This window comes from Pseudorasbora parva, chromosome 18, assembly GCF_024679245.1.
Source record: "Pseudorasbora parva isolate DD20220531a chromosome 18, ASM2467924v1, whole genome shotgun sequence".
Taxonomy (NCBI): domain Eukaryota; kingdom Metazoa; phylum Chordata; class Actinopteri; order Cypriniformes; family Gobionidae; genus Pseudorasbora; species Pseudorasbora parva.
The window spans coordinates 41,296,583-41,313,443 of record NC_090189.1 but is presented as its reverse complement, the minus strand read 5'-3'; the positions used below and the strand labels follow the sequence as shown (position 1 = coordinate 41,313,443).

The 16,861-nt window shown below is 44.4% G+C and overlaps 1 protein-coding gene across 3 annotated transcripts in view; it reads right to left on the bottom strand.

Moving 5' to 3' along the window:
* Window positions 1-16,861, bottom strand: part of fstl4 (follistatin-like 4) — a 385,930-nt gene that overhangs the window by 257,692 nt on the left and 111,377 nt on the right. For all 3 annotated transcript variants that reach the window (XM_067424768.1, XM_067424769.1, XM_067424767.1), the window contains exon 3: window positions 1,381-1,411. In XM_067424768.1, coding sequence (XP_067280869.1) covers window positions 1,381-1,411 — 31 coding nt within the window. The remainder of the gene's footprint in view (window positions 1-1,380; window positions 1,412-16,861) is intronic.

Sequence of the window (16,861 nt, the reverse complement as noted above, 5' to 3'; positions counted from 1 at the left end):
AAGAAGAACTGGAAGTTTATGACAAACAATGGCATAAAACATCAGAAGCCGAAGTTGAATTCAACTGAAACCCCACACACTCTGGGGAAAAAGGTTCACTGGGATTATATACAGAACTCTAGAGTTCTTGGCACAGTTTTAAAGAACCCTTTCTGCCAGAAGGCTCTATGTTAAGGAGAAACGCCTTAAACAATTGCATAATACTTTCATGTTTATTTAAACAATGAGCTGATTAATGCATAAAAATGTGATTAAAATTAAATTAATGAATTAAAATCTATACATCCCATGATGAGAACCCCTGATAGGTTCCATATATGAAGCGCCTGACGGAACCCTTTAAAGTTCTATATAAGAACCTTTCTTCTAGGAGTGTAAGCTAATGCACACACTCACGCCCGTTTCACACATACTCCGTCTACAGTGCGTGTGCGGTGCGTGTTGCGTTGCGTGTGCGTTGCAGGATCCGTAAGCCCTGTAGTGTTTTCACATATGCTGCGTTTGCAGTCCGCAACTGATCCGCTGTTGCACACCACAAACACAGCATTTATTCATTATTTTTTAAAATCCAAAAGTTTTTACTGAACATGCCTCGTCAGAATTGCAATTCTCTTTGTTTACTCTTTAATAGAAGTCAGGTTACGTAGCCTAGGCTACTACATTTAAACAACATTTTATTAAATTCATTTATTCATATTTATATAGTTTAGATTTAGCTCACAAGTAGCAAAACTTTTAAACATAGGTTATAGCCTTAAATCACAAACATTTTAAATTAGAAACTTACAATAGTCTATTCAAAAACAGCCGACTCTCGTCTTTTCTTTCGTTTTTAAACCCTTTTAAAAGAAATCCTGCAGGGCAAAAATAACTTTGCTTTTCACCTCCAAGAAAGTACGAGTGCTCTTCATTATGGCACTTTTTTTTTTTAACCTAAATGCCAGGTAAGGTGTCGTTTTGTTGCTTTACTTGAGGAAAAAAAGCCATGTGTTGACTTTGAAACAAGAGTATATTTTAAATGATATGCATCTGTGGTGAAATGACTAGATTTTCGCGTCAGTACATGTTAATTTTAATGCGAAAAGTCTTCTGTCGCTTTAATGCAGCAACGCAGCGCAGCAAAAAATAGACTCGGTACGAAAACGATCCGTGCACTGCTGCAGACGCAACGCTCCTGGAACAGACTGACGGACCGCATCCGCGTGCAGTGTGAAAGCTGTCATCCGTTAACATGGGGACGGAAAAAAATACGCACCGCATACGCACTGCAGACGGAGTATGTGTGAAACGGGCGTCAATGTAAACAGCATTCAGCAGTTTTAAAAACAACGGTTCATCAACAGTTCAAGGAACAGCAAAAATATGAACATTTGGACTTACTTAGCTTGACTTTATTTTCAGCTCCATATTGCTGCAAAAGAAAAGGGAAAAAATTAGATGGAGTTCATAACTGTGGTCCCTCTTCCCAACAAAAGCCACTATTTCATTGATAAGTAGTAAAGCTAAAAGAAAAAAAAAAGTCATTATACACATATAGTCATTGTAAACAATCGGAAGATCCAGTTATGATGATTTGTTCACAAATAAAATACAAAAAAATGTATAAATAAATAATAAAAATTATTTCACAATAATATAAATAAAATGCATTTAGAAACTGGTAATTTCGTTCAGACTTTCAGCGCTCTGCTTGAGCTCCCTGGACCACCCGTATGTTAGAGCTGGAAGTCAGGGCTCTAAGCAGAGAAAGTCAGTCACTGCTGTTCTGCAAGACCCGCTCAGTGTGACTATAGGATAACGCTGGGAAAGCGAGCCGTCTCAGGAGATGGGACGCTGCAGAGCTACGTCCTTCAATGAAAGGGGGGATCGACACCTTTTCGAGTCACCTTTTCGAGAGAGTCGTCTCTGTCAAGGGAAAAAGACACGGGGCTAGCCAAGCAGGGTAGCTTGGTACCGTGGAGAATACACATATAGGTTTGCTGTAGGAACCGCATATGGTCAGTCACCCAGCTTACACTGTAAAATAATAATAATAATAATAATAATAAAAAATAAATAAATAAACATGGACATTGTGCTGGTAATTTTCTGCCAGTACATTATCCAGTAATTTTATGTAAATTTCCGTTAACCCTTAAAACACAAACTAATGCAACGTGCAATTCAACATACAGGTAAAACACCAATACGGAAAATTCCTTCATATTTATACAGTACATTGTGCCCTATTTTTACTGACTATTTTGAAGCGTACACATGTTCCACAAGCATACGGGTGCAGGCCTGGCTTCAGACGGCCACCACGTCTGACACCAAAGGGGTGACGGAGGAGTTCAACAGGGTTACCCGTTTCGGGGGAACACCGCTGGAGACAATAGATGCAGGTATCCAGCCCAGAATGGCGTTGCAAGCCAACACCAGAAGTCGTGAATACGAGTTTGTTTCATTCAAGTGGTTTGTTGTCGGAATGAACAGGAATCATGGAGGACACCATGTTTATTCTCTCATATATTTATTGGGAACATTTTATTAAACCCAAAATTATATGTATTGTCACATAGCCTACACTGACAATAAACATTTACAATGTTAGATTCTGCAATCTCGGTCAAATTTTTGCTGTGTAGCTGTAAAACATAGGCTATAATAGTCTACGCTTCAAATGTATCCTATGTAAATATGAATGAATGAGGCATTTATATAGCGCTTTCAAATGTACTACACCCTCATGTCAGGGGTCTCTCCTCAACCACCACCAGTGTGCAGCATCCACTTGGATGATGCGATGGCAGCCATAGTACAACGGCGCCAGTGCGCTCACCACACACCAGCCCTGCAGCTTACAGGCCTACACTAGCTACAATAAAAGACATGAATAGACGATCTAGCTGTTTTGGGGTAAAAACTAATAAATCATAGCTACCAGTCACAGCAGTAAGCTAGTTCTCCCCACCATCATGTTTAAAGTTTATGGCAGACCCCTCCCGGAATTCGGGTATCAAAATAATTTCCGAACTTCCCAATGGTTAACACGATATCAGAGGGGATTCAAGTGCACTTTCTACCTTGGAAACTCTTGTTTACCATAATTCTGATAGCACGTGAAGTCAGCATTAGGTCATGCTTCTCCAAGGACTCACCATCAATTTCGTCATGATACGCTGCTATTGCTGCGACGTACACTTTGAGGGTGGAGAGAGACAGCCTTCGCTCCAGCCCATCTTGCAGGAAAGAAAGCACAACACAAACCGAGCACCTTCAGGGGTTTTTTTTCTGACGGGAAGAGCGCTACTCAATGACCAGGTTCCACTTCACCGCATAGAGGGGACTCTCAGAGGGAGCTCTAGCGGAAGTGAAGACTCAAGGTGAATCTTAGGCATGTTTGCAGAGGTCTAGTTGCAGTTGATGTGAAGGTCTAGCGTACTGGGGTTCTTTTTATACACACTTGAGACCTAATTGATCCATTATTAGTCACAGGGGAAGCTCATATGACAAGGTGACAACACTTATGTCTTTGCAAAAATTGACTCAATGGGCTTTACCAAGCTGTGAATATTAGAATACTTTTTGAAAGTTTAGTTTTTCACTGAAACATTATCACAAAAGCTGGTGGGATTAAAATGAGCCATTTCTTGTAAAAAAATCTTGATTAGAAATATATTTCAGCGGCACTTTAGGTCAATTTGTACACAAGCGACAAGACTTTTGTCAGGGACTGTACAGGAGTATTAAAATAGCCCAGCCCATCTTGCAGGAAAGAAAGCACAACCCAAACCGAGCACCTTCAGGGTTTTTTTCTGACGAGAAGAGCGCCACTCAATGACCAGATTCCACTTCACCGCATAGAGGGGACTCTCAGAGGGAGCTCTAGCAGAAGTAATGGTGTTCCCCATAGCATAGACATCAGATGCAGCATGAAGTTCCCTTAAAAGGGAACGGCTCAGTTTATGACTGTAATCAGGGTTCCCTGAGAAGGAAACGCTGCGCCACCTTGCCATACTTCCTGCTTGCTTCAGCTAATTAGAAGCTATAACTTCTGCGATATGCTGCCATGTGTCACTGGGTGACTTAGTGGCAATCGTAATTTGAATATTTGCACACGTGCTTCAGTCCCAGTCACGCTGAGGCATTCCCCATAGCATCGTCATCAGATGGTCTCAGGAAACCACGGTTACAGTCGTAACCGGACACGTTTCCCTGAACTTAAACAATTTAAATATCCATCTGTTCCTTACATCAAGCTACTGAATGACTTGAAATATTTACAGAAAAGCTAAACAAAAACAGAGATTGAGAAGTATTTTAAATGACACGTCTGTAAGAAACATTCAAACAATCAGATGTTCACGGAACAAAAATATGTCAACGTTATAATCTTTGGCTTCCATTAATAGTTTAGAGCATGAAAATACATCAGTTTTCCCCTCTGGTGTTGCATGAATTAATCTGATCGAGAAAATCACCTGACAGTTATTTATATCATCTTTTGGGGATCTTTATTTGTCAGCAAGTATGCAGGAACACAAAAAGCAGCATAGAGTTTAATCCTTAGAATAATTCAAACCGGTAATATAAACACACTAAACACGAATGAGAGTGAATAAACACTGAGTGAAGGTGAGGAATTTAAGTGATTAACTAAACGAGGAACAGCTGTGACGATGATTAGTGTCCATGGGAACTGATGAGTGGCGGGAAACGTGACTGATGAAAACAAATGGAAAGTGAAACTAAAGATGAATGAGTCCAGATAACCGTGACATATTATTTCAACCCAGAATGGTTAAGAATGAGATAACACTGAAAGCCTTTCGTTATCGCTCAGTCGATTTCCTCCAGAGGATAAGTGTTTTGTTGCCAATCAAACACACACCATTGCACTCAAACAGTGATAATGCAGTGATGAATGTAATAAAACTTCTGATGTTGATACACGAGGATATATCCACGAGTCTGTGACATGGTTTCTGACATAATTCAATAGGAATTGAAAAAATTGCACAAATACTAGTACAGTGTGGATCACTAACAAACAGCTAAATAGATACGTAGATGTTTAATTATTTCTTATTTAATTCAAATTAAAGTTATAAACGTATAATGTGCAATGAATAAAGAACAAAATATATGGATGACACAAATGTAGCCACTTCAATTGAGAAAAATAAAAATGCTCCTCAAGGCAATTCAATAAATGAAGCCGTCTTGCTCTGCTGTTTAGTGTAATTTAGTCTAAGCAGACCATCAGGACTTTGTTCCAAGACGTCTCCAAAACTATACACATGCAGTGTCTCTCTGGTGAGATCCAGACGGCAGGGAAAAACAGTGCTTAATGTCAATGATAAAAATGAATTCTTGCACAGAGACTATGATGTTAGCTATAATTTGGCGTTTTGCTGGGCCTGTGCAGTTCTTGGTCACAGTAGTGTTCGATTTGAAGGCCATTTCTGTTTACCTTGTGCAATAAACAGTCCTGGTTCTGAATTCTGATGCGAAGGAGTTGAGCTGTGACATCACTGTATCCCTCTTAAAATAAGGTTCAAAGTTCTATATAGAACCCTAGAGTTCCGGAACCGGTTGTCAAGAGGAAGGTTCTATATAAGGAGAAATGTCGTAGGAGGACATTATATTTTAGTGAATCTCTTATGCCTGGCTGACACTACAGGAGTACTAAAATCCTCTCCGATTGTAAAGTCTGGTTGCAGTACACACTTCAGGAGAATCTTTGCAGATCTTCTTAACTCAAATCTTAAACATGCTCACACTACAAGATATGAAAATCGAGGAGCACACACGACAAAATATTATTAAGATTATCGTGCCAGAGAAAGTGCGTCACGTGATCTATGCAGCAGATCGTAAGCGGGAAAACAAAATGGATAGGCCTGCTGTAGCATTACAACTTGCTGTATCAATAATGATCATTTTTTGTGGAAAAAAAAACAGAAGCGTAGGAATAAACCAGTGAGGATTAGAAAATGGTTGGGGAGACGGGCTCAGCATGGATTGTCAGTTCTTCAGTGAGAAATGGAGGTCATTTTATTGACCTTATTTGATCCTGTCGTTCTGGCACTCGTTGTGTGTGTGTTTGCAATGTATTTTTCCCCTCGGGGCTTGCCATATAGAGGTGGTACATGCGCACTTATTGTACTGGAGTGTAGCGGGTTTCTCAGGCTGGTTATTACGCGTGTGACTGAAGTGAAGAAATGTTCAGACGACTGTCATTTATTGTTTTCTTATTTCTGAGTATTTTAGGCAAACCCAGCACGAACGCTAGGTCACACTAGTGTGCTATAATGTTTACCGCTGCCTAGTTCAAAAACAATCATCACCTGTTACAGTGTAGATTTGTGCTGTCAAATGAAAAACAAGAAATGCTGATATTCTCTCTCTCTCTCTAAACTCAGAGCTAACGTTACAGCAAACTACTACGGCAACTCAACTCGCGGTCACCATTTCGAAATGTCTGTCTCGTCGTAGACTGGTTTCCTATTGGCTATTGTGACAGTACTGATGTTATTACAATCTTGCTCATCCCGATAAATAGCAAACATGTTTGATATGATCGGGGTGAACCTGATTAGCGTGAGAGATTTGATCTGTAAACGCCTCACATTACCAGATAATCTGCGTCAAACATCAGAACCGATCGAGTCCTGAAAAAAAAAAAAAAATTATCAGAGTCTCGAAAAAAAAAAAAAAAAAACACCAAACAAACAAACAACAAAAAACACGGGCATAAATCGGCCTAAACCTCCTGTAGTGTGAGCCAGGCATTAGACAGTATACATGTCACAGTTTTAAGTCTGGATGTCCAGTAAAGGATGTCCTTTTCAGAGATGCCGTTTGTTTTGACCAGGCAACAACATATCCTCTGTCTTTAAATATGAATGAATTATCAAATGTAGCACGCTTGTGGAAATATGGTAATATTTTGTAACAATTTAAATCTGACTAATGTACAAAATGCTTTTCCAATCAAACAACATCCCAGGAAAAATATTATAAAAAATGATTGTCACAAAACAGGGCATTGATTTCATACATGTCCACTGTAGAGACACTGGGACTTAAAGCATGTTGTGTCTCCCAGAACGTCTGACAAACAAGTTAATAGGGAATGAAATTACCTATCAATGTTCCTATTGTTACGGGTGTGTGATGCAGCAGACATGAGGAGATCCAGGACTGCCAAACAGACAGGCTTTATTTAACTCAAAGCTCAGAACAGCCCATCATACACCATTACTATAACATGAGACCGGACAAAGAGTAACTGAGCAAGGGGGAACTTAAATGCAAACACTGATGACAGACATAACGAGGTGAACAGCTGACACAGATGATAATTAACTAAACACAGCCGACACAAACTAAACTGATGACGGTAACCAAGGGAACAGACAAGTGGCGGGAAACTGAGAACAAAGGAACATGTGACAACTGAAACCAGGAAGCAAAACAACAAACACAGACCATACATGTAACACCTATAAAATATTAGATATTTTTATGAAAAGTTACTCCCATTATTACACTTCTTTTTTCATTACATGTTGCTCAAAGAACACATTAGAGACAGTGTATACATTGTATACCATGGCCATTTTACCCACATGTTGCATCAATTCATTACATTATATCTTTCATAACATAGTTGAGAAAGTTTGGTTGAAAAAATTATGAAACCTGAAAATGTATTGGTGAATGAAAAAGGTAATCCCATTGTTTTTGCCTTTACATGGCATTTCATTTTCTAAACAACTGAGTCCACATACAATGACATAGCATAACTTATGAATAAAATATATATATTTTTTTAATGTTTTTCGCCATTTGTTCCTTATGTTCTAAACAATGTCATGACATGAAAAATACTAAATTCGATTTTGTTTTCCTGGGTCTTTGGAAGTTAAAGGATTGCAGAACACTTTCATGTTTAATGGATTATTTAAATGTTTTCTAGTCACAACGCATGTTTGCAATTTAATTACATTAAAAATATTTATTACACGGCTCTGTGAAATACTTGATTCTGATTGGTCAATCGCGCATTCCAGCGGTGTTATTTCCCGATAACAACCAATTATCCGGGTACTACGAGTTATCTTGACCGGTTCTACTTCTGTGCTTAACGCTGGCGCCATCTTGTGGCTTAAACAGCCGTGGGTTACAATGGAAGACTTCAAGGCAGGTTTCCTTTATAAAGTTTTTAATATGGATATTTTTCTGACACAAACGCATCGATTGGAATCAGAAGGCTCTATTAACCCATCGGAGTCGTGTGGAGCGCGTTATTTGACGGACAGCTGCATTTTTTATGGACTTCAAACACAACTACTGCTGGGATTAACGTTAGCCTGGACTTTTTAAATATAACTCTGATTGTATTTGTCTGACAGAAGAATGTCATATACACCTATAATGACTTGAGGGTGAGTAAATCATAGGCTTGGTTTCATTTTTGGCTGAACTAACCCTTTCAGCATTCATTATCAACATTTAGCAGCAATAGATAAAGGCTTAAAGCAGTCTGGAACTGTTTTCCTTCGCGGAAGCTTTGCGTAAGAGCTAATAAAATATTTAATCTCAAGACAATATTTTGTGTCTAATTTATTTGAGACTAGTAGCCGTGTAATAAGCGGGATAATGTCCACCCAGCCGGTTGTTATCGCAGAATAAACCCCTTCAGAGTGATGCTCCGCTTCGGGTCGGGGTCCTGATCACTGTCGGGGTTTATTCTGCGATAACAACCGGCTGGGTGGACATTATCCCTGACATATTATCTAAATCTGTAAAAAAAAAAAAAAAATCCCATGATAGTAAGAGCCGGATAGGTAAAAAAAAAGTGAGGTGGTTGCAAATATGGCCACTGGACGCTGGCACCATAAATCCATACATATTTAATACCTTAATATCTCTGATGAATTAAAAAAGGGTATGTTCATGGGGTTAATGTGTTAACACGAGTAGTTTGGGAGATTGACACAGCACTGGGTTCAATCTAAGGGCTTTTTACCGCATACGGACCACTGAACAAATGTCATTTCAGCGAACAGCAGCACTTTCAGATGTGTGTGTTTATTTCCAGTCGTCTGTGTTCTGCAGAGCCTCGCTTTAGCCAAGTCTAAGCCTCATGTCTGTAAACTTAATAGCTTTAAGAAATGACTGAACTACCTTTGAAAGCATCAGGAATCGGGACTGGAGCGACTTTCAGCAGAAGTGGAACTTTTTTTGCACAGAAGTGGCCTTGACTGCCGTGTTTTATTTATGTTACTTATAGAACAATTCATTTCATTTATATATACACACATTTAATAAAAAATAAAATAAAAAAACACCTGCCTGCATTACTATAATGTTATTATATAATAGTTACAATTACTTTTAGTAATTTATTTCTGTCAAATAAGTGAATATATTCTTATTAATAGCCATGTTGTCTTCTTATGAATAATTATTGTGAGTAATAATATAGTTATTAATCTCTTTAAATGCATCATTGATGGCTTTAAGTGAAAACACACGATGCAGTTTTCCTAAAGCAATGTTCAGAAAGAGGAGCTCATTTTACATTTGAAGGTATTGACTTGCAAATTTTACTAATGAACAATAATTCTAGTAATAAACAGAAATCATCTTTTTTATGTTGCATACTAGAAAAACATTACAACAATATTTTTAAATATTTTTATAATAACATTTTTGTTTTTATAATTTAATATACTGCTAAAAGCAAAACCATGCACAGAGTATGGATATATAAATAAATAAAATAATATTCCTTCATGAAAACATTATCCATTAAAGACATAATTGATAATTAAATGGTAAAGTAAACAAGCGTCTCTGGAACTATTTTATTTTTGATAATTTATTAATCAGTGCATATGGATTATGAGCATGTGCATTGAAAAAAAAAATACTCACAAGTAATTAAAAATATATATATTTAAATGCAACTATGGCTGTTGTTGTAATGCATTACAGGTCTAAATGAGTCTTATAACTATGTTTATAGAATAGTAATACTAACTTATGAATAAGTATGAACTGGGCTATAATTCATTATAAGCATAAACTTCCCCTTTACCTTCACAGCACCTGTACTCTGGGAATAAGAGTATAGTTCCCGTAGCTCTCAAATGTCATTCACAACGTTTATGTGACACTACTGACGACAAACCTCATCTCGTGGAAGCAAATGTAGAGATTTCGAATGTGTGTGACTGAGATTTTGTCACTTCTGCCATCATATGAAAAAGAGAAAATCATATGGGTTTTGAGCACATGATGATGACAGAATGAATACTAATAGTTTAGCCTTGAGTAAAATGAAAGTAAAAGGGAGTGTATGGAACCCTTTGAGCAGGAACACAGATGCAACACGCAAGAAGCGTTTGATAGATGTTTTGAGATACATTAATGGATGCACTATTAATAATCAATGAGAACACAATAGGAATTGTGGAAATAAATGAGGGCTACAGAATCTGTGAGAGGCAGAAGGCGGCCACTCGCATGAGCAGGCAGGAAATATGAGGCGCGTTTGACCCTCCGTGACCTTAAAACTCATCCAGCCATCAGTACTGTCATTTGGAAGATGTGCTTGCATCGGCAACTTTTCAAACTGACTTCAATTTAGCAGGAAAAACAACTTCAGGATTATTCTAGATTGAAACTTTAAAATGAAAGGCACTAGTTTTTTCATGCACTTGTAATTTTGAAGATTTCAGCCAATTTTGGTTCCATAGCGTATCTTCTTTTTTTATTGAATAGAATACATCCAAAATGCACTTTTTTAAGTGTGTATTTAATTGCACTTTATTTGGACCCACAGACCCATAAACAAAAGGCTTGGCTTGACGTGAATCATGACATGAATCCAAACATATACTGTAAGCTTAACTTCAAACGCTCACCACCAAGTGGTTAACACATTCACAACAACAGAGACACATGGCAAACATGAGGGTTTAAATACACAAAGACTGAGGACTAGACAAGACACACCTGTGAACAATGATCAACCAATAAACCAATGACACAACAGAACACAAGACAAGGGAGCACATGGCAGAATCACATGACAATTCAAGGAGTGCATGACAAAACACGACTGTGAACATGTGAACCTAAAAACATGAAACATGACCCAACACCAAAACACCCTGTGACACAATTAAATATTTTCTGTGAAAAGTGTCTGAAAATCATGATTTCTTGTTGTCTGAATTAGTCAAGCCACATCACAAACGTATTGCAGGGAACCCCTGCTAAAAGTGCCTGAGAGGCAGCCATAGTCCTAGTGAAGTGGGACCAAACAGCCAAGGTGGAAAGATGTCCGGCCGCCACATAAGCAAGTGAGATAGCCTCGATCACCCACTTCCTCATTCTCAAATTTGAAACTCATAGCACACAAACAACTTTTCAGTTTTCCTCCACAGGGCAGCTGGACACAAGCGTCTAGTGCCCGAACGGGACAAAGCAGATTCAGTTTTTTTTTGTCTGATGTCGTAAATGGAGGAGGACAGAAGTCCTGGAGTACAATAGGTCTCACAGGGTTAGAGAGGAACTTGGGAATATACCCGGGTATCGGAGAGGAAAGGCCTTTGCCATGCACGGGGCAAATTTCAAGCACGAGGGTGCAATGGAGAGGGCTTGTAAATCTCCTATTCTTTTTAGAGAGGATATGGCAAGACAAAATATCGTCTTCAGAGTGAGAAACTTCTCAGAAACTTCCCCGAGCGGCTCGAAGAGAGCCTTGGAAAGGCCTCGGAGGACAATAGATAGGTCCTAGGCTGGCACCCCTGGTGCGTGTAACAGGCCTAAGCCTCAAGGTTCCACGGAGGAAACCTTTAGGGGTGCCGCCCTAAAGAAACTCCACTCAAAGGAGAGTGGTAAGCTGCTATGGCCACCACGTACACCTTTAGTGTGGAGGGGGCTAACCCAGATAATCTGTCCAGCAGGAACTGCAGCACCGTGCTCGCAGGGCAGTTAACTGGATCCCACAGGTGATCCCTACACCATAAAGCGAAGATTCTCCACTATATATTAGAGAGTAAAGTTTCCTCGTGGAGGGAGCTCTAGAGTGTAGAATGGTCTCAACAACCTCAGTTGATAGACCAGAAGTCATGAGCTACGCCCCCTCAGAGGCCAAGCCCACAGTTTCCACGACTTCGGGCGAGTGTGTACAAAGACACCTCCCCCCTGAGAGAGAAGATCCCTCCTGATCGGAATTTCCAGTGGAGAGCCATCGAGGATAGACACAAGGTCCGAGAACCATACTCGGCCTGGCCAGAAAGGGGCTAGTAACAGAAGACGGGCCCCATCCCGCCGTACTCTCTCTAGAACTCCCGGAAGCAGAGCAATTGGGGGAAAAGCAGAGGCAGCCTCAGCCAATCCTGTGCCATAGCATCCAGTCTGAGAGAACCACAGATGACAATGTGTGTTCCCTTTCGAAAGGGAACTCGAGCTGCGTCAGCTGACGCTACGGGGGGGGGGACGCCTCCAGCGTGACCGGTGTCTGAAACGCTATCCAATCACATCAGTCCTACTGACCGGCGACAGCCTCTGACGTCATCGACGTGCGACCAGGAAGTATAAAAGGGCGCTTTGCAAACACAACCGCATCCAATTCGTCTTCAGGGACTGTTTGTCTGATTCAAAAAAAAAAGAAGAAAGAAACATCATGTCCAAGTGTGTGCACAAGAAGAAGCACGGCTTCAGAAAGTGTGCAGACCCGTGTCCCAGGTTTCTCACACCTGAGGACACACATACACTCTGCGTGCTCTGCCTGGGTGAGGAGCACACACGGGAGGTTCTTGAAGAAAGTGCCTCCTGTGCGAACTGTGAGCGTCTGTCTCTAAAGACGCTCCGCTCTCGTCTGGCCCTCTTCTCGAGGGAAGAGGGTCCAGCGGCTGGGAGTGGTCCCGCTTTTGCCGAGGCTGAGCGGCGACTTATGTCTTGGCTCCCAGCTGGATCTGGCCCGCCGTCTAGAGACGGAGGTTGTGCTCGGCGATGGGCCAGATCGCGAGGGGCGGCCGCCGGAGGAGGAGTTGGGTGATAACTCCTCCTCATCGTCGGCCGAGGAGCTCCCACTTCAGCAAGGGATGGAAGTGGAGGGTGGTGAAGCGGCCGAGGCCGAACCCTCCCAGCCATCCTGCCCCGTGTACGGGGAGCTGTTGGAGGTAATGGAACGGGCCGCCGATCGGCTACAGGTGCCGTGGCGGCGCGTTAGGGGAGAAACCGCTCGTCCAAATCGCCTGGACGATCGGTTTCTCTCCGGCTATAACCCCCCAGCTCTTGGGAGCCTTCCATTCCTCCCCGATCTCCACGAGCAGATCGCGGGGGCATGGAGGACCCCGTTCTCGGCTCGCTTATTCCGCCATCAGCGGGCTAATTTCGCTAATTTTCGTACATGTCGATGCCGCCAGTTGACGAGACGTTCGCGAACTATCTTGCGTCTGGCCGGGCATCGACATTGAGAACTCCCACCCTGCCGTCCAAACCGCTGAGAACGACCTCGCGTTTGAACGGCAGGGCGTACACGTCAGCAGGTCAGGCGGCGGCGGCGCTGCACACCATGGCGGTGTTGCAGGCTTACCAAGCCGACCTGCTGAAGGACCTCGATCAGGGGGAATGCCAGGGGGGCCTACCCCCTGATGCGATGGCTGAGCTCCGCCGAACTACAGATCTAGCTCTCCGGGCCACCAAACAAACAGCGGTCGCCATCGGACGTTCGATGGCGGCTATGGTGGCCACGGAGAGACATCTGTGGCTGAACCTTGCGGACATCGGGGGGAAAGAGAGGGCCTTTCTCCTCGATGCCCCGGTTTCGCCCTCTGAGCTCTTCGGCACCTCTGTCGAGGCGGTGGTGGGAAGGTTTAGAGAGGTGAAGGCGCGCTCAGCGGTATTTAAGACCTGCATCCCGCTGAGGTCTGGGGCCGCGCCCAGGCAGGCGGGTGTCCCTGGTATGTCACGGTCCGAGGACCGGAGGCAAGACCAGCGAGCGAGCGTGGCCTCTCGGGCGCCCCCTCCGTGGCGGAGTAGGGCGCAAAAGAGGCGGGACACCCGGAACTGGAGGAAAGGTGCCGGTGCCGAAGACCGGAACCAGCGTAGGCGGGGTGAAACCCCGCCCACTAGGTCTAAGCGGAGGTAGTAGGCGAGCCCTTCCTTCCACCTTTTCCCTCGGTGCTTGACATCAGGCCGGGCGGGGCCAATGATGAGCGGACGTGAGACTCTGACGGCCCGTCTGGTCTGGTGAGCAGGCGCCCCTTCAGGTTTGGGGTGCTTTTTGTTATGGGCTTATCGAAAAGTTATCATGAAGCGCGTGAAGTGGAAAAATGGCGTTTTTCCTTGTGGGAAAGGCGTCGTCTGAGTAAACTCGACCGCTTCCCTGAGTGGGCATGAGGGGTCGTAAAAGGAGATTCGTCGTTGGACGTTTCGTTGGAAAACAACCCTCGGGCGGTGTGCCCGCACGCTGGATGCTGTGAGTATATGCCTGTGCACGGATGTCATCACGCGCCGGTGGGAGCGGGTAAGTCCTCAGTATGAGGGACGTTTATTTTTCTTAAATGCTGTGTGCTCCCCGCCGAGGGTGTGTTGTAATAGTTCCCCCGTTTGGTGGCCAGAACGATCTATTGATAGAAGCCATGATGCGGCTGGTTAGAGCTAGCCTCGCTAGTGGAGAGTAGCCGTCACGTTATGCCAGCAGAATAAATATGTTACTGTGGTGTGTTCTCTTAGTACGTTGAGAGTGGGCTACCGCTCATTCTCGCGGAAATATGTTTTACAAACTAAGCGAGTGTGGGTGTCCCTAGTGGCTCGGCTAAAAGCTCCGGGCCACCGGAGGGTAAGTGTTTTAGCTAACACGTGAACGAAGCATATGTGTATTCAGCCCCCGTGGGCTTGGGGCATTAAGTTGCTAGGGTGGGTACTCCCAGCCTTAGCAGAGACTGGTATACAGGCATGCCATTTCAGGCTACTAAAAAAAAAAAAAAAACGGTTAGCCTAGGCTGTGTTTTACAGGTGGTGGTGTGTAACCCCTATTCATCCTCCGCTCATGTTAGAGTCGCCTGACCAGGACCCGCCCCCGTTTCTGCGGGGTTTCGGTAATACAGATGGGAAAAGGTGAGAGCATTATAGATTTTGAAACTTAACCTGTAAGGCGGTAAGTAAGGTTTGTGGGCCACCTGGGCCAAAAACTATTTATCCCATCCAAGAGATGCCGGATCATGGTAAACATTATTTGCATATTTGCAATAAATTTGCCTTGTGTTTTTTTGCTCCACATTTGTTTTTTAGGGCCCGGGGTGAGCGCCACGCTCAACCTGCGTGCCTCGTGAGGGTCCAGCGTTGGATGCTCCCCTGGGATCCCAAGCACCGCCATGGCTGACGCCTAGAGTAAGCGGCAGGCCGCTGGAAATAAGGAACGGTCGCCCCGGGGCTGGTGTAGTAAGTTGAACTCTCCTCACTTAGAGGTTTGGAGGAGCATTTTTTGTGCTGAGTACACCGCTTTGGCGTTGCAATTAGGTCTGTGTTGTAGGTACTGCCGGAGGAGACTGGGCTTCGCAGGGAGGACCCCGTGAGCCTCCGAATGAAGCCAGCTGTGAGCTGTGAGCAGCCAGCCCGGACAGTCCAGGCAGCAGACTCCGAACAGGAGGCCTCAACAGGCCTTCTGGTTGGAGTGGCGACATCGGCATGTGCGCCGGGGTGGTATCTCCCCTTTTTGTTGTCACGAACAGCAGTGCCTCGTCGACAGGTAGGCCCCGTAGGGCCTCCCAGGGGATGAGTCCCCAGGTGGTAACTGGACGACTAGTTCTTCGTCAGCCAAGCAGACAGCCACTGTCAGCCCGATATGGAGCGGCCAGCATTCATCCAACCTGCCAGCGAGCGTGTGTCGCTGGCTTGGCCACAAGTCCAGTTAGTAGGCCTCCCTAGGCCCCCCCCTGAGGGCCTGCTGGGGTACAGCAGGCCTTGCCGGGCTTCCCTTGAGGGGGTATTCCTGTGCTTCAGGTGTCAGACGGCAGGTGGTAGGCCTCACCAGGCCTCCCTGAGAGCCTGCTGTGGTAGCAGTAGGCCTCGTCTGGAGCAGGCCTCATCTGGCTTCCCCTGAGGGGGTGGTCCAGGGCTTCGGCCACTGGGTGACAGGGAGTAGGCCTCTCTAGGCCTCCCGGAGGGTGAGCCCCGGTTCCCAGTTCCTATGACAGTGAGCATGGTTGCTAGCCAGGGCTAGCATGGTCTGCTATCAGGTAGCAGGCCTCACCAGGCCTCCCTGAGGTCGTTCCCCGGCCTCAGTGCCGGCTACGAGTAGCCTGGCGAGTAGTAGGCCCTGCGGGGCCTCCCTGGGGGAACGAGTTCCTTGGACGGAGACACATAACTGGCTCAAGCTGACAGCTAGTGGTTCCTGCCATCAGGCTTCGGTCCTAGCCGGCAGCACCTGATGGCGGGCGCATACTCTAGCACGACGAGTTTACACTGCTGCTATGCGGTCCCTACAGTACAGGGACCGGCAAAGGTTGCCTACAGCATGGTACCTACCAGGCAGGCTTAAGAGCTCCCCTCTTATGAGGGTCGGCTGTGAGCTTACGGCCGCCTGGGCCTGATCAGTTGGTCGTAGGCCCCTCGGGGCCTCCCTGTTAGATCAGCCCGTAGGCCTTCTCAGGCCTCCTGAGCACCCCTGTAATGTATGTGCTCGGTAGATCCTAGGATCGAGCAGCTGACTCCCCTTGCTAGCAAGGGTTGGAAAGCACTACGCTGAGCGCTGTTCTCCAGGATAGCCCGTCTCTGAGTTCCGGCCTGAGGCGGACACTGCTAGTTCGCAGTCCCTCAGCTGGATGCCTCTCCAGAGGCGAGTTTC